The sequence below is a fragment of the Mesocricetus auratus genome, unplaced genomic scaffold (genome assembly GCF_017639785.1).
Source record: "Mesocricetus auratus isolate SY011 unplaced genomic scaffold, BCM_Maur_2.0 Super-Scaffold_4256, whole genome shotgun sequence".
NCBI classification, from domain to species: Eukaryota; Metazoa; Chordata; class Mammalia; order Rodentia; family Cricetidae; genus Mesocricetus; species Mesocricetus auratus.
The window spans coordinates 33,309,018-33,331,268 of NW_024429182.1; the positions used below are offsets into that span (position 1 = coordinate 33,309,018).

At 44.6% G+C, this 22,251-nt stretch overlaps 1 protein-coding gene and 1 long non-coding RNA gene across 7 annotated transcripts in view; one reads left to right on the forward strand and one right to left on the reverse strand.

Moving 5' to 3' along the window:
• Positions 1-2,262, reverse strand: part of Vldlr (very low density lipoprotein receptor) — a 35,045-nt gene extending 32,783 nt beyond the window's left edge. The window contains exon 1 of one of the 4 annotated variants that reach the window (XM_040746026.1): positions 1,971-2,262. In XM_040746026.1, coding sequence (XP_040601960.1) covers positions 1,971-2,052 — 82 coding nt within the window. In that variant the 5' untranslated portion in view covers positions 2,053-2,262. The remainder of the gene's footprint in view (positions 1-1,970) is intronic. The other 3 variants (XM_040746018.1, XM_040746034.1, XM_040746021.1) reach the window with 3 other exon arrangements.
• LOC121140482 overlaps positions 2,057-22,251 on the forward strand; it is a 50,072-nt gene continuing 29,877 nt past the window's right edge. For 2 of the 3 annotated variants that reach the window (XR_005877335.1, XR_005877334.1), the window contains exons 1-3: positions 2,076-2,142; positions 8,539-8,597; positions 17,838-17,922. This is a non-coding gene — a long non-coding RNA (uncharacterized LOC121140482). Of the gene's footprint in view, positions 2,143-8,538; positions 8,598-17,837; positions 17,923-22,251 lie in introns of all 3 variants that reach the window. The other variant, XR_005877336.1, reaches the window with a different exon arrangement.

The window sequence follows — 22,251 nt, forward strand, 5'->3', positions numbered from 1 at the left end:
ACATTCAGTTTCACACCGGTTTCTCCCCCCCCCTTTTTTTTTGCAGTACAGTCATAATTCACTTGCAGTAAAGGAGGAGCAAAGGACATCCTCACTTTACCCATCCCAACTGAACGGTTTCTGACTTTTGACAGGCCGGGGTGCTTTCCTGGCACCCCCTGAAAAGTAGCACCCAATGGAAAGTTAGCACGTTAGAGATTCTCAGGCCACAAAGGGACTCTAGTTGTAGAGTGACTCTTTCCTCCCACCTCCCTGGATCACAGCCAACAAAGTATTTTATACAATCCTGTTTTGAAATACTACAAAATGCATAACGAAAGTCAAATCACTCTTTCTGAGGGATGGTTTAATAAAGTTAGCATTACTCATCCATTAATGATTAATGTCAGCGTCTGAAAATTTTTGTTAAGCAGGGCTTCTCTGGGATCGTAGGCTTGCCACACATAGTAGTTCAGAGTCACTACAGCACATGGACTCTTTGCAGAGTGCAGCAGGAGAAAGCACCAGAAGGAACAGCCCCTCTGAGCCTCGCTGATCTTAAAGGTAACCCAGCTGGGCCAGCTCAATCAAGTCGGCGAAAACACGTGACCAACCTAAACGCAATCCAGTTGCCAACCAATCGCACGGGGCAGAAAAGCCCTGCCCAGCTTCTCACGCCCGGGACAGCGGAACCAAAGGCTCAGGGACTCTAGGAGACTTAAACACACCAGCATAGGTCCACAGACTGCTTGACCACACACTTGAAAGTTCGCTCGCACTCCAGGACACACGTGACCGCAAGCAGGCGGGCCTTCTAAGCTACTGTGGACTCTTTTAGAGCTGGGACAACGTTCCGCCCTAATTATCTAGAGCTGGTTGACAAGCAAGCTCTTTGGTGTCACCTCTGAAGACCTCTAAGACCTCTTCAGTTGCCTGCTAAGGATCAAACGGGACCTTGTTAGGAAGGCGTCTTATCTCCTGCTCTGGAAAGTTGTGCAACCCAAGATGGGGGACTGAAAACACAGGGATCCTAAGCCAGTGCTCTGACCCCTGGGGACTCGTGATAGTAACCCCCGCCCTCCCCAAGCTACAGTCACACGCCAGCTCTAGCACTACACCTTCGATCTATTGTGTAGAATAGATGCTAATTGAAGTCACTACACTGGGACTCAGTTTCTTCGGGGGGAGGTGTCACCCTAAACGAGGCTCGGCAAAGTAACCTGATTAAGTCTGGTTCCCACTCCCCTCCCCCGTTCAGTTATCTCAGAGGCCCAGAGGTATACAAACGCCGCACTAGCGGCAGAATTCCCGGGGAAAAGAGAAAAGCACTCAGAGGGCAGTCCAGTTGAAAGCCACACTTGGAGCCGGAGAGACGGCCCGGCGCCTGGGGAGTCGTAGTCCCGGTGAGCAGCACTTGTCATGGCTCGGCCTCCAGGCTGCCGCCCACCGAACGTGCGCCTGCTCACGGCTGCGCGAGGACTCCCTGCCCGGCTCGCACCTGGTGCCCGGTGTCCTCGGAGACGCCCACCTTCACCCACTGTGCGCTCTCAACCCTGCTTAAGTCTGAGGGGCGCACCCGGGCTTCCAGGCCCGGTGCTCTGCCACGGTCCTAACAGCCTGCCTGGCAGAGGAGGCAGAACCATTGTTCAGAGGCTCCAAAGCCCACATCCCCAATCCCTTGTCAAGGGGCATGAAAACCATGTAAATCAGAGGTTCTTGGAAGAAAGGGGACACAGGGGAATGACAACAAGTTCAAGGGAAGCTTTAGGACACCCTAAACCCCACCATCCCCTGGGCCCAGCTCCCAGTAGCCTCGGTTCTGACAGCTCAGAGGCGCCACCCGGGCGGGGAGGGGAGGCAGGAGAGGAACGCGGAGAGGCGCCTCCTAGGAGGGGGTGGGCAAGAGGAACCCCAGGGCCCCCCAGAACGCAGCGATCGCGGGCGCCCGGGTTTGTTACCGGCCGGGTGCGGAGGGGCGCGTCCCCACTCACCGCTTACAGAGGCGCCGCTGTCCCGGGGCGCCCAGCACAGCGCGAGCAGCAGCCACAGCGCCCAGCGCGCGGACGTGCCCATGCTGCCCGCCCGGATGGTGCCGCCGCCGCCGTCGTTGTCGCCGTTCGCTCCGCACAACAAGTTACCAGCCCTTCGGAGAGGAGGAAGGAGGTGGGGGCGGGGAGGGAGGAGGCAAAGAGGAGGGGGAAGGAGTGAGGAACCAGGAGCACGGTGAGCACGGAAGGAGCGGGCACCCTTTCCTTGCAACTTGCACGCTCTACTCCCCGCCAGCCAGCCACCCAGCCACCCACCCGGTCACCTCCCCCGCCGAGGCCCCGGTGTGAGCGCGGACCCTGCGGGCGGAAAATAATGCAGGCTTTGCAGAGGAGGGGAAGGAGAGGGGAGGGGACGGCGCGGGAGGAGGGGGCGGGGAGCCCGTTCGCCAGGGACAGCAGAGGCGAGCGTTGGGGGCACCCACTCGGGCGGCGGCTGGAGCACCGGGGAACCGCGGGGGGGACTCCAGCGGGGGAGCTCAGTTCAGCAGCTCCTGCACGCGCGGCTCTCCCGCGCGCGGTGCGGAGTGTGCGGGGGCAAGTGGCAGCGAGCGTGCGTGAGTGGCAGCGGCTGGGGCTGTCGCCGCCACCATCCGGACGGCTCCAGGGGCCCCGCTGCTCCGCAAGTCGGCCCGGGGCTCACGGGGGACCCGGGGCGGCCGCTGGTTGGCTCGCGCACGGTCCTCACCTCCAATCCCGGGTGCCTGTCCTAATTTCCTGATCTAGGGAACCTGCGGCCGCAGCAGCTGTGCGCTCCCTAGCTCCCTACAGTCGCTACTGTACCCTCCTGGCGCCGGGGCCGAGAGCGCTGATGCAACTATTGCTGCTGTTGCCACCGCCTCTGGGCTGATAGGACTGACAATTGAGGGGTCTGGGGGCGGCAAGGAATGCTCTATCTCCCTCTCCTTCGCCCCTAGGAAGGGCTGGTATTGTGAGGTCGGTAGGTAGCATCTTCTTGGGGACTCTTCTTTCCAACCCTCAAGTGATGAAGAGGAGGGGTGCGAATGGTCCTCTTCTGTACCACTGTGGTGTTCAGAGTCCTGTCTCAATGGCATACTGAGATGCCATTTTGTTAAAAGTTAAATGTGTCTTAGAGAGAGACAGAGACAGAGAGAGACAGAGACAGACAGAGAGAGACAGAGACAGACAAAGTCACAGAGAAAGACAGAGAGAGAGAGAGAGAGAGAGAGAGAGAGAGAGAGAGAGAGAGAGAGAGAGAGAGAGAGAGAGAGAGAGAACAAGAGAACTCCTGTGGTTGTGGCTTTCCTCTGTAATAGAACAAGACTAAAATAACCAAGTCTGGGATGGGGAGGAGGAAATTGCCAGCGCAGTTCTGCATTCTCTCATCAACGATTATAGTTAATTGCTAATTGCACAAAATGATAGTTTGAGGGCCTGTAATTAAAAGCTTAACCTTTTTTTATTTTTGGTTGGGGGAAGGGGACACGGGTAGATTTATTCTTGGTATACTTTGTAACCTTCAATTATAAGCGCTGTGGAGGGAAAGAAGGAAGCAAAGTCAACCCTCCCAGAAAGGCTGAACTTCAGGGGTTTCTCCAGACAGGACACGAGTCTAAGATTTGCTCTTCCTGCTCTTCAGTTTTCTTGAACACATTGCCCTGGTTGAGATGCCTTCTCTGCTCTGGCCTAAGCAGAGGAGAGGGATACTCTGAGCTATTTCACCTGTTAATACAGTGTGTACACTCCTCTTTTTATAAGTTACTGTAACTTGAACGAAACAAAGTTGACAGATTCCAGATTTCACATCCTAGCTATCTCCTGGCTTTGTTGTCTCCTCGCCTTGTTTCTCCTGAGCAATTGTCAGTGGCAGGCTTCTAGGAGGGGTGTTTATTTGAGATGGGGGTAATTCTCAACCAGGATGCATTCTGGTTCCTATAATTTATCCTCATCATGACTGGTAAGCCCCCATTCAGATGGGGCCTTAAGTCACTCAATGTGAATGCTGTATAATTGGTCGATAGGAGATGGGCAAAACCTGCACCAGTCACACACATGTTGCATGGGAAACAAAATTCATGGCATTTTACAGTGTGGGTACTCACAGCTATTATTTACCTCACAGACCAAGTTGAGGCGGGTGGTCTAACTTTAGACCCTCAGAATCTTCAGCATCCCTGGGACTTGAAAATCTCATGGTCACTTTCCAGCAGGCAAAATGGGTGGGAACATAGGAGAAATCAATATTAAAAAGCTCAGTATTAATGAGTTGTCACCGCTTATTTTTAGTGTTTTACTTGAGAGAGAAATGTACACAACAAGGGAAACAATGATATGTTACAATAAGACTTATCTTTGACAAACATGCATTCTGCTTTCTAGCATAAATAAACATTGGTAAGTTTATTATTATTAGCTATGGTTCTGTGCTCAATCCTTTAGCGCATTGCTCCTCTGCCTCTGATTGGCTGTGCAACTTCAAACAACAGAACCCAAACCCTTCCTTTTTTCTCTGCCTGCCTTCTGACCTGTAAACTGAAAACACAAACAACCCACATGGTAATCAGAATTTTCTGTGGCCTCAAGAACCAGCTGGCCTTGCCATTCATTATTATCAGAAAGAAGTTACAAGGAGGCATGCATGTGATTAGTACAGAGAGTAACCAGTAACTAAAGGAATAAATTGATCATGAGTAGATGATGTGGGCAAATAGAGATCCAGAAATTCAGGATTCAGGTAACTGTGTCAGTAGTCCTATTTACTCCCACAATCAACCACATGAATTAGTTTGTCCAAACAACACACATTGATCAGTGCTCTGGGAGGGTGGTGCCAGGCAAGGCAACCGCCATAGATACACACTTATCTCGAGAGGCCATGGGAGCTAGTCAGGGTAAGGCAGACATGTTGAAAATTCCAGCATGTTACATACAGCATTGGAATCCAGCATTGTTTGAGATGCTGTAAGATACTGAGATGAGGCCAGGGCTGTTGTCCAGTGGTGGACTGCTTGCCTAGCATGCACAAGGCTGTGCATTCCATCTGAAGCATGGCAAGAATGAACGAATGAATGAGTAGGATTACAGGGGGAAACCAATTGAGCTGGTTGTAGGATGAGGCTCTAAGGAGAGGCTTTCTCAGGTGCTTGTCCTTGGGCTGATGTACTCAGCACATTTCACCCAGGAAGTCCCGCCTCCACCTTTTTATTGTTAGTTGGGTGAAGATACTACCTTTGACTAATTAATGGACAGAAGAAGTTACAGGGCATCACTTCCCGACTGGGCCATGGACCATTTAGTGGCTTGTGTGAAGCTCTCTTTTTGTCTTCCTGGCAACAGGAGGCATTTGGGAGGTGGCTGTGCCATTTGTCCAGGTTTTTGATTGACTGCATGAGTAGCTGGACACACATCTTTGATGATGTCTATGAATGAGAAGGGTTTTTAATACATTTTAAAGGTTTGGAGGCATATACTCGCATGTCATAGACCATGTTACTCACAAAGCCTAAAATATTTATCATTTTTCCTGTTAGGGAAAAGGTTTGCTAATCACTGACATAGAGTGAGGAAACAGTCTATGTTTACTTAACCTACAGAGAGTTTTTACACAATGTAACCTGGAATAAACTCGAGTACTATACTGGGAAGAGGGGAGGAAGGGCTTAGAAAGGAAACCAATGCAGGAGAACAGCATGTGTTCAAGGCAGGGGAGAGAATTCAGAATGGCTCTGTAGTAATACATTATTTATGATTTATTAAAGTCTGATTGAGGATTCAGGAAGACAAAGTCAGTCTCGAGCTACAGACATCCAGGCAGTGGTGATATACACTTTTAAAGCCAGCAGCCAGAAGCTAGCAGGTGGTGGTACATACCTTTAATCCTAGGATTCAAGATTAAGAGGTAGACTGACCTCTGTGAGTCTAAGACTACACAGATCTATCTACACAAGAGTGAATCAGTCTAAAAGAGAATTATAGCTCTCATCTTTAATCCCAGCAATTGAGGAGCACAGAAGACAGGAGCAAGTAGTCAGAAACAGGCACACATTTTCCAGCCACACGGAGGTTACAGTCTGAGTCTTAGTGAGAGCTCATGGAGACAGGGTCAGCACATTCAGTCCCAGGTAGAGGTTAAGAAGCTAGTGACCAGCTGCTTTGCTTTTCTGATATTCAGCTTGAAGTTTGAACCCCAATATCAGTCTCTGGGTCATTTATTTTTTTTTCATGTTACATGGCTCAAGGTTGGAGTCCAAGGGACAGGTGATGGGAAGCAGGGCTGAAGAAGGAGGCAGGGACTGGTTTAGTGGGTCTTGATGAGTCACCTGAAGGCTTTGGAGGTGACTTTGAAGGCTTTTTCTATAAAGCACAGGGAGGCCTTGAGGTAGAATTGATCAGTGGTTTGGCATCCAGTTTCTTTTTGAAAGATGACTCTGCAGTGGTGTGAGACAGGATAAATTAGCATCAGAAAAGGAAATCCTAGAGATGCTGGGTGATGGAGACACTGGGTGATGTATTAAAGGATAGAAAGAGTTGTTGCTCTTAGCGCAGGCTCCCAGGCCTCTTCCTTGGAAATCTGCTTTAATAGTACTCAAAATCTGTATGTGCAATCCTAATCCTGTGATTTGGGAGACAGAGATTATCCTATTTCAACATATACATCTATACGATTCCCCCAAATAAATTGTTTAAAATATAAAGATGTATGAAAGAAGCTGTTTTTATAGAATGACTCCCATGTGGTTTTATTTGGGAAGTAGTAGTTTTTTTTCCTGTGAAAACTATGTAAATTTGTTTGTCCAATTTCTCTGAGGCTTCCATCATGACAGGGCCCAAAGAAAACGCCAAAGTTCATGTTCTTCTCCTATCTCTCTCTCTTCGAAGCCCTGAGATGAACACATAGAGGTCTCAGAAGTCATCTTCAAACCAATTGGCTAATTTGAACTGCTGATCTCAAAAGCCTCTGCAAGTCAGAAGTGAACAGAGCTGACCTCTCTGGTGTATTGAGATGCTTACCCCCTGGCCTTCCTTCTACCCTTCTTAATTGTGTGAGAGGCTAGTGGAACCCACAGGACTCTCCTTCTCTCTAGGCTGCATGGGCAGGGCCTGGTGGTTTAAACTACCACATTTTTAACTTCTGTCAAAGCTGCTTGAAAGGGCGGTCTCAATAGAGTACCTGCCTCCACTCCCAGAGTTTGTGATTGAACAGTGGTCCAAGCCTCCACTCCCAGAGTTTGTGATTGAACAGTGGTCCAAGCCTCCACTCCCAGAGTTTGTGATTGAACAGTGGTCCAAGCCTCCACTCCCAGAGTTTGTGATTGAACAGTGGTCCAAGCCTCCACTCCCAGAGTTTGTGATTGAACAGTGGTCCAGGGTGCTGCCGCAGATTCGGAGTTTTCAACATCTTGCCTGGGAATACTGACGCTGTTAGTCAACGCATGCACTTTGAGAATCACTCCTGAATGCACCTGTGGAACTTCCTATGGCAAGTACACGGTTGGTTCAGGGCCTCAACCAGTTAGCCTGTGGCATTCCCCAGATGCACCATTCAAGCCTTAAGCTTTAAGCAGATTCCCCAAGCTGCCTGTATTGTGGGGAGGGTCAAGAACTTAGAACTTATCTCCAGGCTTTCTCTTGGTTAGAAAGAAGTTTACTTCGGCTGGGTGGTGGTGGCATATACCTTTAATCCCTACTCTCGGGAGGCAGAGGCAGGCGGATCTCTATGAGTTCAAGGCCAACTTGGTCTACTGAGTGAGTTCCAGGACAGGCTCCAAAGCAATACATAGAAGCCCTGTCTCGAGCCGGGCGGTGGTGGCGCAGGCCTTTAATCCTAGCACTCGGGAGGCCGAGGCAGGCGGATCTCTATGAGTTCGAGGCTGGGCTGGACCGATTGCCTCCAAAACAATACAGAGAAACCCTGTCTCGAAAAACCAAAAAAAAAAAAAAAAAAAAAAAAAAAAGAGAAAGATGTTTACTTCTAACTAATGTGCTAGGTGGGCTAAGAAGGTCAGAGTCGTCCTTGTCATTGTGACAGCATGAAGGAAGACGATTTGGAGATGACCTGAAGTGTATACTGTTTCATCATGATGGTTCCGTTTTTGAACTTTGACAAGATTTGCCTGTGAGAAGGAATGATATATATAATGGTCTCTTAGTTGGTTATGTGTGTGGTTTATGTGGCATGACACTTAGCACTCCCTGGAGGAAAAATGTGCTTCTTTCTAAGCTGACTCTTTGGGAGGGTATGGTCCAAACATTATTGTTTTAGAAATATATTTACTGGAGTTCAAACACTGAATACAAGCAGTTTATCTAGTGACAAAAGGAGAGGCCCAGATTTTGAAACTGCTTGTGGTTTGGAATGATAGGAGACTAGATTAACTAAAGGTGAGTGGAGATACCATAGAAACAGATGACTCACGAAAAATATTGGTATCCTCGCTGAGTGTTTATTCCAAGTTTCTAGTACACCATTAAAGATTTATGACCAAAAGGTGCTGAGAGCTGTTTTGCATATTTAGAAATATGATCAAGAAGGTGAATTTTTTTTTTTGCACAGGATCCAGAGAGCACCCACTAGGTACCTGGAAGTCTTTGCCACTGAATGAATATGGAGAGGTAATGTAAATCAGTGGTTAAGAGAAAGGAGGATGGAGGCTGGCTTTGGGGGTTCAAAGCCTGACTCTGATGCTAGTTGTAAGAACTTAACCCAATTATTTAAACTCTTTTTCTATCAGTTTTTCCTCCCAGCCTGGAAGTGGGTTAGCAAGCATACCTACTTCTTACAAGGATCAAATACATTCAAGCAATTATTCCTAACAGCATCCAGCATATAACACGTTATCAATAGAAAACCCCAATAGGTCATAATAGTGATGTTTATTGTTGTGATGTGAGAAGGGAGGCAAAGGGAAGTCAGACCGTGTAAAAGTGTAAGATAATGTTTTTTGATCCATGCAGCACACTAGCCCTTTTGGTTGGTTTATGAGAATGTCAGCACTGGTGCTCTTCTTAAGAATAGCAGTAATTGTTTGGGCAGTGGCAGTGCACACCTTTAATCCCAGTACTCGGGAGGCAGAGGCAGGCGAATCTCCGTGAGTTTGAGATCAGCCTGGTCTACAGAGCAAGTTTCAGGACAGTCAAAGCTACACACAGAGAAACCCTGTCTCGAAAAATCAAAACCAAAACCAAAACAAACAACAAACAAACCAAAGACTAGCAGTAATTGTAAGTGGGGTTTGCCCATTAGCATCTTCAGGCTTTCCTGGTAAGTCTGGTGTATGTTCTAATTCTGACTCACTCCTGTATAGTCTGAAGCTCTGGTCTGGGGAGTGTTGTAGAGGACATCGTGGGGTAAAGTTTGAAGGTGACACCATCCATAGAGAGGATGAGGGTCTTGCTAAAGCAAATCGGCCACCAGAGTTCCAGAACAGCCTTCCAGTCCCCGCTCTGGGCATCCGGCTCTTGGCATCTCACGCTCAGCTAAATTTGTCAGCTGTAAGGGAGCCAAAGACCACAGGAGGTCAAAAGCTGGGCACAGCCAGGCTGTGAGAAACCCAGCTGGCGTCCACCTATCAGGTGATGGATTACATATCACCAGTCGCATGCCTTTCTGAATCAATCTAACAACAAGGACTTGTTGAGTTCCTTCTGTGGGACCAGCAGCGTGCCAGGTGACTGGAGGCAGCAACCAGATAGCCATGTGGCTGCTGCTGGGGAGTAAGTTGCTATTGTTCTGCTTGCTCTTTCAATGGGAGCCAACTCAGGCTTGTTAAGTGGTAACTGACAGTCCTTTCTTCTAAGGAAGTTTCTCTTGGATTTGCTGCCAATAGGAAGTGTATTATTTTGCAGAGCACTATAGCATTCATTTATCGAGTGCCCACTCAATTATGAGGCATGACAGAGTTTGCCATCTGAGAAAGGAAGGACCACTTAAGGATTCTTAGAGTCAGAAGTCTGGAACAAATAGATGAACGGATCAAAGAGTTGGGGGTGGGTTTCATTATAACGAGAGACGCTCTTTTAGCAAGAGCTGGACCTTCCATTGAAGGTTTAAAAGATCTTTCAAATGAGTTCTATAGAAAATAAATTATGACTTGAAGCATAAAGGAATCATGAATTTACCAGACATCATAACAATTTGGTTATTTTGTTAAATCATAAAGAGAACTTAGGTGTGGTGGCTTACCCTTATAACACCAGCCCTTGGGAGGCAGAAGCCTGATCATAAATTCTAGGCAAGCCTGTACTACATAGAAATTTCAAGATTTGTTTTTCTTCCGACACTTACTTTTCATCCTTTCAACCATATTGTACTAACATCATCAGACTATCTTCTTGCAATCAAAGCATACTCCTCGGCTATCTGTGTAAGAAGTATGTACCTCGAGGGCTGAACTTATGGTTTAAATACATGTTTGTAGAACATCAAATGAAAGTATGGGGAGATATCATTCAATCAGATTCTTTTGGTGAATTCCAGAACAGCCCCTTTCAATGGTGTCTATCAGGAGGGTAGACTATTGCTTGGTTTTCTTTGCATTTCTTCTCTTTTTCCCCCTTTGCCAAGAACTGCAAACAAACAAATGAACTGAACAAAACAAATAAAAAGTCAGAGGGAGGGACGGAGCAGGAAGATGGGAACAGAGAGAAGGGAGGAAGAGACGAAGAAGGAGAGAATACTCAAAGTACTCAACAATCTAGGAGGGTCATAGAGGATCTGTCTCTCTTTGTGTAGTGACTTTATAGAGCTGACTTCAAAAGAGGGACAGATTATTTCTACATGCAGAACAGAAATATGATAGTTATGTCTTACATAGCATGAGAAGAATGTCTTCAACTTGAGGGCTGCCTTTCTTCTGTGTGGGTTCAAAGTACTCAAAAAACATGACATCATTACTCTCTGGAAGGAGAATGTGGACCAACTCTTAGGAAAATAACTCCCTTTCAGGAGCTTGGGGAGCTCAAGCACAGATAGGTGTCCCTCTTGAGTTTGTGCAAAGTTTCCCCCCCAAAATTTGATCCTAGTCCTCCTTAGAGGAGAATAGTCATTATTACTCATGGTTTCTTGGTAAACTCAATCTTTAAGAAGTCAAACTGTGAAGTTTCATCACTTTTTGCTTATCTCCCTAATGATGAGTCTTTGGGCTTAGAGATATTTATCAAACATCTTTGTTTCAAGCTAGGCAAAAATAAAGTGAGAACAAAACAAGATACCAAGTAGCATAGCTTAATCTCCTGGGATCAAATCTGGAGTCTCAGAGCATTCCCTGAGGAGGAAAGAAAAATATTCTCTGGTGTTCTCTTGCTATCTCTCAGTAAAGCACAGCTGCCAAAATCCTGCTAACAACTTGATGTGGACAGTATTAATGGGAGTTATAGTCTCAGTCATTATAGTTTCTTTTTTTTTTCTGTTCTGTCAGCTACATCTTAGTGAAGTTGCTTATAGTTTTCCTCTCTCGATTCCCCTCTACCCCCAAACCCTCTTCTCTCTTCTTCTTGCCTGTCTGAAAATACCTCAGGAACTCTGGCCATGGAAGAAAGGATATGAAGAAAAATGGAGCTGCTCTGTCTGGATCTAATAACATTTCCTCAAGTCTAGCTGACTTCAGGAGACAGTCATTGGAGAAATTATCGGAACTGTTAGAGCAAGGGCTATTTGAAACTGACAGTGAAAACAGGAACTATTTTTCAGTTCAAATTCTATTCCAGTTTCCTTTGCTTCTGACCTGAGCTGCCTGGAGTTTAGTTTTACAAATGGGTCTGATAGTCTGTCGGACAGGTATTAGTCCATTAGTGTCTTACTTCCCTCTAACTCTTTTCTTTTGTTTCTTTTTAAATAAAATACAATCTTACATTACATTAATATTGTATTTGATAAACAAATCTTGATAGCCCACATTTACGGGATATAATGTGATGTTTTATATAAATGTTGCATGATCAAATCAGGCTAATTGACTTCTCACTTCATTTGCCTATCACTTTTAGTGGTAGAACATTTGAATTGTCCCCAACCAGTTGCATAATATAAATTATATTATTTTGGTTTATGCACAATTGGCTGTGCAATGGATGGCAAAAATATCCCTTCCATCTATACCCCTTAACCAACAGCTTCCATTGTCCCTTCTTCCCCAAGGCTCTTGAGAACTTGTAGAGTCTTTATTTCTTCTTTACCAAGGTACCCTGGGTAGGAAACAATACTGCCCATCTAATTCTCTCTTAGCTATAAAAATGTTCTGTATTTAGACTTGACCCTGTGTATACTGAGCAGCTGGGTGAGAATTGCTTTCTTGTTGCTATCTGGATTTGGTGAGGACTCTGTTTGTATCCCCCAAATACTGGCAATTAAAAGAAAAGAAAAACCTTTGTGAGTCTATGCTGGGGTATTGGGTTTATTTGGACTGAATAAGAAAGTTGTGTTCCCAGACATGTATTTAGAATTGCACCATCAAATTTATCTCCACACCTGTTTTTGCTGTACACATTACTCTTGCTGAGAAATGGTCATGTTTCTCTTTCCAAAGGCTCCCACCCATCATGGTGAGTTCCTACCCCCTCTTCTCACACAGAATCTCACGATACCATCGTGTGTTTTCTCATACTTACCTTTGCTCCTGATGGCCAGCATCATGTGGGAAGAAGGGTTACTGACATTGTTGCCATTGTGGACTTGTCCTAATATTTGGTAATGTCGGGATCACAAAAAGCATTACTCCTTTCTTTTAACCTTTTTTCTGACTGCGTTGATATTCTCATAATATTCAGGGCCCACCCTAGGAGGTTCCCAGCCTGTACTTTATTTAGTATGTTTACAGTGTTCTGTCTGCATGTATCCCTGTAGTCCAGAAGAGGGCATCTCATCACAGATGGTTGTGAGCCATCATGTGGTTGCTGGGAATTGAACTCAGGACTTCTGGAAGAATAGACATGGCTCTTAGCCACTGAGCCATGTCTCCAGCCCCCAGCCTGTACTTTACAGGTCCTTTAATGACAAATGAAGGTAACTTATATCTCAGTTATACTTACTGTACTTTCTTTAGCTGCCTAAATCCCTCCAAAGACCTACACCCATACCCAGTGGATGAAAGAATGCGTCTTACCAATTTCCCTGCGCAACAGCAACATAGTCTTGGGCTCCATACAAGCCACAACTATCTTGAACAAATTCTGTTTCTTGGAAAAAAGTTAACGCTAACATTTCATTGTATGCCATAATTACTGAAACGTATCCTATGTGTGTTCATTGACAGAGACAATGTGAATCAGGCACCAATCTTAAGTTTATACTCTGATGCGTGACATTGGAGTTCCTTTTCTGTCCTATTTCTTCTTCCTGGAGACACTCCAGTAGAGGTAGCAAGCACTGTTTTTTTCTATGTCCCAGAAGTCATTGCCATTCTTCTTGAGGTCTGCAGACCTCAAGCTGTTATATCTGGAGTAACCCTGAGAAATGCTCCTGAGAGCCATCTTACCCAAATCTGCCATGGCCCCCAAGGATTCTGAGATTGTCCTTGAACAGAGTGCTTCGGTGCCCAGTGTCACCGAAGGGAGAAGGGAGAAGGAAGCATGGCCTTGTCAGAGCAATATCAATTTCTTTTGTATGTATGTGTGTACGTGAATGTGTATGTGCATATATATGTACAGATGCTCATGTGTGCATATGCATGTGGAGGTCAGAAGTTGACATTGGGTGATCTCTATAACTCATCACCTTATTATTCTTTTAGGGGAGAAGGGTTCACTTTGTGTTACAGCTCCAAAGCAGACACAGTCTGTCATGGTGAGGACAGCATAACAGTAGGAGCATGAAGCCGATCTGGATGTCAGGAAGCAGAAATGTCCATGTTGTTTCTTTGTCTAAGTTCAGATTTTTCTCTTTGCTTTTAATTTAAATTTTTAATTACTTTGAGAATTTTGTTTATAAGACCTGTATTTACATCACTTATATCCTTCCCTTTCCTCCCTCCAATTCCTTGTATGTCTCCGCCAATTCCCTCTCAAGTTCATGGTCTCCTTGGTAATTAGTATGTATGTATGTATGTATGTATCTACCTATCTATCTATCTATATTTAATCTATGCTCAAGCCCCTTTGGAGTTTCTTTTATTGCATGTGTTGAGAGTACTTGGGGTTGGATAATCTCTAAGGGGTCTAGTTCTTGGAGAAAATTGATTCTTCCATTGATTGTCTATAGCTCTTTATCTAGGGTGGCTCCTTGTGAATTTTCCCCATCCATGTTGGCATGCTGACCGGTGTTGTCATTATTCAGATTTTTTCTAGGCTATTATATTGTTGAGATTTCATGAATTTAGCATCCCTGTCATGTTTAGACATTATCTAACAAAACACATCTTGTTCTCTGGCACTTTCAACCTTTCTACCCCATTTTCCCAGATGCTCTCTGAGCCTTATGTATAGATTTGGTAGACTGGTACATTGTAGATGCATCAGTTGAGGCTGGACAGCCCAGGTCGCTTATTATCTTCCTGTAGTAGCTTTCTGCTACAAAAATAAACATTTTTTGATGAGGGGGCAGTGAGAGTTACACCTACTTGTTCATATTTGAGACTAGGTCTCTCATGCAACTTGGAATTCACTGATTAGACCATCTGGCCAGGGAGCAGCAGGGATCTACCTGAGTCTTCCCTGCCCCACCAATGCAGAGGCACATGACCATGAATAGCTTTTGATGGAAGTTCTGTTGTCCAAACTCGGGTGCTCATGCTTAGAGAGCAGTCCTTTGCCCACTGAGCCATCTCCCCTTATTTGTAATATGAAATTCTAGAGCTACTGGGGCCTTAGTTCTATGATAGTGAGAAAAATCCTATTAATTGCACTCTTGGAACTTCTAGTTTTCCCAGCTTTGCAATACCTTGACATTCTGGAAGTAAGGACCTAATAAACCCTGGTGATTCAGTATTGAAGTTTGTAGCATCTGCATACAAATTCACATCACCTGGACAAGAACCAGTAATGATTGAGCTAATACAAGGAGATTGTGTGCCTTTGTGAGTTTTTGAGTGTGTATTGTAAAGATTTGGGGCCCATATTGATTTGAAAATGTTTTCTGCCATTCTAAGTATTATTGTCTGTTTGTCCAGAGGGTGAGTCTAGTTATTTTGCTTAAGAGGGAAAGAATAAATTTCCAAAGTGTTATGTGTTATAGAAGGGGCTTTTTGACTCTAGAATAATCACCAACTCTTCTATGTTTGGTAGTGATATATTATTTATGATTTACTAAAGCTTGCCTGAGGATTCAGAAAGCAAAGTCAACCACAAGCCATAGAAGTCAGGCATACACCTTTAATCCCAGCAGCCAGGAGCTAGAAGGTAGTGATACACACCTGATGGGAGAAGTCCTTCTGTGTATATGTTTGTCCTATTGGTTGACAAATAAAGCAGTGTTGACCAATAGGGAAGCAAGATAGGTGGGACTAGGAGAGGTTAAGGATTCTGGGAAATGGAGGCATAGTCAGTCACCATGTAGGACATGAGAGAAGTAAGAGGTCTGAACCCTTTCTTCAGTAAGAGAAGACCATGTGGAAATAGTCAAATTATCAGTTATGGGTTAATGATTAAGTCAGAGCTAGCCAGTAAGAAGCCATAGCAAACAGCCAACAGCTTCACAATTAATATAGTGCCTCATGTGTTATTTGGGGCAGAGACAGCAGTAGGACACAGGCAGCTGGCGGGAAAGGGTACATGTTACACACACCTTTAATCCTAGGACTCAGGATTAAGAGGTAGATCTATGTGAGTCCAAGGCCACCCAGATCTACCCAAGATTGATCCAGTCCTAAAGAGAAACAGCTCATACAAAGATGATCTCAGCACTTGGGATCACCCTCTTTTAATTCCAGCATTAGGGATGTATGTAAGACAAGAGCAAGGTCTCAGTATTGAGCATTCATTCTCCAGCCACATTAAGGATAGGAGGCATTCATTCTCCAGCCACCCTGAGGAAAGGTTACAGTCTGAGGCTTGGTGAGACCTCATGGAGACAGGATCAGCCCTGAGGTAGAGGTAAGAAGTTAGTGGCCAGCTGCTTTGCTTTTCTGATCTTCAGCTTGAAGTTTGAACCCCAATATCTATCTCTGGGTTTTTTACTTTTTGTGTTACAGTGTTCATCACCCTTATGTGGTGTGACCTGTGCTGCCATTTGGACTCTAAAGCTAGGGTTTTTATCCAGGCTTTGCCATTTATGAGTTCCATGCCCTTTCAAAAATGTCCTTAACTCCTTCTGGGCCTCACTTTGGTTTAACTGGAAGAGATGACTCTTGTCTCTACATCTGGTGAGGTTTTTGCTGTGACTATGTGTTGATATTCTGATTTCTGAATTCTAGAGAAGGTTGTAAAGTAAGAGTAAGTAAATTTGTACAAGGAATCTAGCAGTTCTCCTTGGGAGAAAGGGACCAAGATCTCAATCTCCAATTGCAAAGGCAGGGCACAGAAATCTGTGGAGAGGGCTATAAAGACACCTGAAGATGTCTGTCACAGAGATAGAGTGTCACAGAGCTAGAGTCTGTGCCCCCATGTGAACAATTGTGCTGGGTCTTATCTTGTGACAAAGAAACAAAAGATTCTGCCTTGAGCTCAGAGCCTGACTTTGACGATTTTGGAGGGACACACACATGCAGACCACTGCAGCAGCTTCATGACACATTAATAAGGAACATTTTATAGTCCCAGACGCATGGCAAGAACCTACTCCACTTAATTGACATTACTGATGACAATGCAGTCATCTTTGAAGCTTGTTGATTTAGTTTACTATTTGTTTGAACAGAGACAAATGTAGCCAAGGCCGTCCTTGAACTTCTGATCCTCCTGTGTCTACCTCCGAGTACTGGAATTGCAGTGTGTACTACACCTGACTCAGGAAGCTTATTCATTTGAAGGAATTCAGTCAAAACAGAGGCTACATAGACTAACTCTGTCACAAGTTGTGGACCCTTTCTAGCACAAAGGGATGGATATATATTTAGCAAAAGAAAAACAAAATAACTCTAGATCATATTGCATGGAATTTTTTAAGCCTAAAAGCATGCATCTCTTATTCATCTTGCTTAGGAGTATCCATTGTTGCTGCAGTTGCTCTTGTTTGGGGGTTGCCTCTCCCTGTACTGGCCTCATTTGAGTGCCTCCAACCTGAGTCTCCTGAGAGCCAGGATTACAGATGTGCCACTACTCCTGGCTTCAAGAGGATTCCCTCTTAGTATTTCAGAGTTCCAACAGAACCTCTAAGTCACTACAGCAGGCAGTAACCTTTACACCAGTGGTTCTCAACCTCCCTAATGCTGCAACCCTTTAATACAGTTCCTCATGTGATGCTGACCCCAATCATTAAATTAATGCATTGCTGCTTCATAACTGTAATTTTGCTACTGTTATGAATCATGATGTAAAATCTGTGTTTCCCAAAGGTCTTAGGCAACCCTTGTGTAAACATCCTTCGACACCCCACCAAAAGGGGTCATGACACCCCAGGTTAAGAACCTCTGCTTTACAAGATGGAGGTTGTCAATATGGCCTTCATGGAGCTCCAGGTTTGCTATTTAATGCTTAGTTCCCCCAGATCAGCAGACTGGAATCTATCACTGTGCTGAGGAAGGCACTTGGAAGAGGAATTCTTCCCTTAAAAAATGAATGAATATTCATGTGTGCTTGTGCTGATGCAAACCAAGCAACCAGACAGCCTTCTACACATGCACGTCTCTGGGACAAAGCACAGAGGAAAGCTCTTTGAATATACTCAATGAAAGTTCAGTTCAGAACTTAGAAAAGAGATCGGGTTTCTCCTGGGCTCTTGGAGAAAACACTGCAGGTGGGACAAACATTCTTTTCTTTCATCAGTGCTGGTCTCCCAAAGAAGATGCAGGCGTTGCCCATTCTGAAGAATGAAGGGAGGCTCTGATCACAGGAGGCTGTCATTCCATAGGTAATTTTCTGTTTCTCTTTCTCTTTGTAATAGTAAAATTTCTCTTGTAACCGGTGCCCTGGTTTCGTTCTGTTGCTGTGATAAACCACTGACCAAAGCAACTCAGAAAGAAAAGGGATGATTTGGCTTACACCCCAGGTCATAATCCATCCTGGAAGGAAACCAGGCCAGGAACTCAAGAGGAAACTGGAGATGAGAGCCATGAAAGAAGGTTACTTACTAGATTGTTCTCTGCTGTTCTTACGTAGCCTAGGTTCACCTTCCTAGGCATGGTGCTATCCATCCACAGTGCGCTGGAGTCTGTCACATCAGTTATTGCTGCGGACAGTTCCTCACCAACATGGCCACAGGCCAGTTTGGTTGAGAATTCTCCAGTTTAGGTTCTCTCTTCCCTGGTGACTCTAAGCTGTATAAGTTTACAAGAAAACCCAGAAGGACACACACATTGTTTTTCTAAAGACTTTAAGGTATGTTTTTTTAAAGCATACAATATAGCTAAGTGTGTTGGTACACATCTATAATCTAAGGACTTGGGAAACTGAAGCAGGAAGAATCAAGTGTTCAGTGCTAAGCTTGGATATCTTAGGTTATACTAGATCCCGTCTTTTTCTCCTCCTTTCTCTCCAAAAGCAGCATGGACTAAAGAAAAAAGGTGAAAGCAATAAGGTGAAGTTAGCTTTAGAAAATCCATTACTGTGGTATAAAAATTTGTCCTTGAGTGTCCTAGTGACCAGAACTAAACGGGAAAGAATCTCATTTGCTGGTTACCTGCTTGAAAAGAAAAATGAAGTTTCTCAGAAACAGCTCCATCCTCCTTCACACACAGAACAGAAGTGAGTTTTCTTAGCTACTTGTAAAAAGGGTGGTTAGAGCTCTGATGATTCAGTTTCTCCATGCCGGCTGCCATCAGATTGTACAGGACTGCTTTGTATAATGGCCTTGATTGGTATCATGCCAAAGTCCAGCTACACCTAGGAAAAGAAATAAGTCCCAGGCAGTCATCCATTCTCATCATTTATTGTCACAGAATGCTTGTGAAGCATGAAGCTTCACAGAGCTAGAGGTCACCTCTGATGAACCACAAGGGCACAGCTCTGCTTAGCTAGTGTCCAAGTGCAAAGCCATAGGCTCCAGACTTAGCTAGGCAAAGACAACATTCTCTTACTCACAGAAAAAGGGAGTCCAAAGTGTGAGGCAGAAGTAAGGCCATCATGTCTCTGCATGAGAAGGAGCAAGCACCCCAAAGAACAGGCAGAAAATTTGAAGGAGGGGAAGAAAAAAATTAATAGTGATTTTATTACCTTAACTGCTTGTCACCCTTTTGCATATTTCTACCTTAAAAAAAAAAGCTTCTCATGGGTAATGTTAACACCATCAGGGTGTGCATACAAATTCATTTCATTTTTCACTTAACTAAGCAGCATAAAATAGGTTATTACAATTTTATATTACCAGAGTGTGCGGGGTGCTATGATATAATCTTCACTGTGCTTCAGACCTTGCATAAAGTATGTCATATGCCACATGCCACAAGTAAGTGATGCCTTAGGAAATTAGGCAACGAGGCTGCTTAACGAGGTTAGAATCAGTACAGGGATGGGGGAATGGTGGTGAAACCAGGGTATGGGGGGAGATTCAGGCAAAATCAGAAGGGGAAGTGTCTGCAGGAATTGACACCAATGGAGAGTTGAGGAGCCTTGGGGTCTGAGGACTCAATTATGTGTGACTCGAGACAGAACAAGTGTGCCTCCTGAGACAATTTTGGAAAGACTAAGTGTGTGTAAGATCTGCCCTTTCATCCAAGGTAGAATTAGGGCAGCCACTGGTAGTGATAATAGGTGATGTGACTTTGTAAGACTTTTTCTCTTTTCAAAGCAGTTTTTTTAAAACCATTTTTGTCGTGGTCAAGAATGTCTCTTATCTATTTCTTTGGAAGGGAGGGGGAAACTCAATTACAGAAGAGATACGGTATTTGCTTTTGCACTAGTTCTCCCATGGAAATGCCTAATAAACTGGTCCTCGATTTGTTCAGTTTTTCTATCCCATCTTCCCAGAAATCGAGAATTTCTAATTCCTTAATATAACAACAAATTTATTGAAAGCATGCCTTTTTTTTTTAAAAAAAAGCTCACTTCATTTTTATTTTTTTATATGTTTGAGTTTGCACCTGTGTGTGTATCTGTGTATACCACACACATGACTGTGGAATCCATAAGGGGACATTGGATCGCCTGGAACTTGAGTTACATATAACTGTGACTCACCTGACATGGATGTTGGGTTATACCTCTTTAGCCCCAGATATCAGAATGATTAGTGTGTGTGTGTGTGTGTGTGTGTGTGTGTGTGTGTGTGCGCGCGCGCGCACATGCGAATGCATACTGGCATTGAACCCAGAACCCAGAATCTTCTGCACACAAGGCAAGCAAACACTACACTGAGTTATGTCCCCAGGCATGAAAGCATGTCTTGAATGACCTCTAGGTTCTGATGCCTCCGCTATGATCTTTCACAGATGGCTTCAGTTTAGTGCTTTGAAATAGGCTATTTCCCCTCTTGCTTCCTTGTGTTACTCCTGTCCCAGGAAGGGGTGGGAGTTGTGTTTTCTTAAATTCTGGCAGTTTTTCACTGGCCAGATGATGAGGCTTGCAGAAATCAGCGTCTTAATACATGAGAAGTTTAAAAATTAAGGGGAGAGGGAACCTGTCACTAACTTGCTTTGAATAATTATTTTGGTATGGGGACCGTTTCCTCAGAAGTAATTCAACCAACGTGACGTTTAACCATCTAAACGTCTTCCTTTCCCAATGAATGGATGTGGGTGTCTGAAAGGACACGATGAAGTTAGGAGCTTTTGGTTGATTGAATTAAGCAGCTGGGATTAATGAGAGGGTGGCTTCTTCCTGCAGTGATGGGGCCTCCTCCATCATCTTGCATTCAGTTAATGAAAGGGAACAATCAATGCACGTTTGGAATGTTTTTCTCTCTCTAGCCAACACTGCAATCCTCAGAACTTGTTAGCTTTACTACTGAATTCTTAAATATGTAATGGTAAATGCCCAACGGAAGTATAAAGCACAGCTCTCTTTGCTCTCCCATTGGGAGGGGATTTTGTGTGTCAAACATAGCAGGTGGTGAGCACCAGGTGCTCAGCTTCTTCAGAGCCCTCATTGGGGTTCAGAAATGTTAAATGCACCCATTGTACAGAACAAACTGTCTATTTCCTGGCAAACTGATTCAGAATTTGGTTGTGGAATAAATTCTCTGTGCACAAAAGCTTTAATTTGAAATTTGGAGAAACATTTGTGTGCTGGCTGATGTGAGTCCATTTGGAGTATCTGATAGGACATTCAGGTGGTTCTGAAAGCCTTGGAATTTACCAGTTGACTCTGATCCTTTGGAGTTCTGATGGTGCTATTCATATGAGTGTCTCTGGGTCTTTTCCTAGATTAAAATTTTTTTCTTTCTCTATTTGTGGTTTTTAGAAACTTTATCTTGTGGTCTGTCTCTACAATTAGGAGCACTTACTACAAAATCAATAATCTGGGGATCCAATGCTGGGCTATAGCCTCAGATCCAAGGTGGGTGGAGACGGGAGAGTCCCTGGGGGCTTGCTGCCTTCTACCTCAGCTGAGAAAACCTGTGTTCCCAGAGAGACCCTGCCTCAAGGTATAGGCAGAGAGTGCTAGAGAAGGGTACCCAATGCCCTTTGCTGACCCTACTCCATCTTTTCCATTTTCCTTTACCCTCTACTCATTTTGGAGCGTCTCATCTTCCTTTTATTTTCATACATTAAAAAATTAGAGCAAATGCATACAGCACTTACAATTAACATTTCAAACTCCTTTTACTTTTTGACTATAAAGTGCTATAAATAAAATCAAAACTTCAAAAAATTATTTTTTTTATCATTACTCTGTGTTGCAGTTTGTACACACACACACATGTTCAGGCATGCACCCATGCATGAGCTCATCCATGTAGTGCTTGAGTACTGAGTACCACATCATGTGTTCAGGTCAACTCTCAAAAGTTTGGAATTAAACTGAAGTTGTCAAACGTGGAGGGTGGGTGTTTTTTCCTTCAGTGACATCTTTCCATCCCAACTGCTTGGATACTTGGATTGTACCCTCTTTCTCTTCTTCCTGGAGGTGACCTCCTATGAAGGCTCTCAGCAGGCTACACAATCATGCATCCCCATCCCGGGCCCCATCTCTTGTTTGTCCACCCAAACATGTTAGCATTTGCTTCACAGAAGGATGTCCTCTTGCTTTGCATCATTAAATCAAGAGATACCTTGAGCACCCCACACCTATGATACTCTGGAAC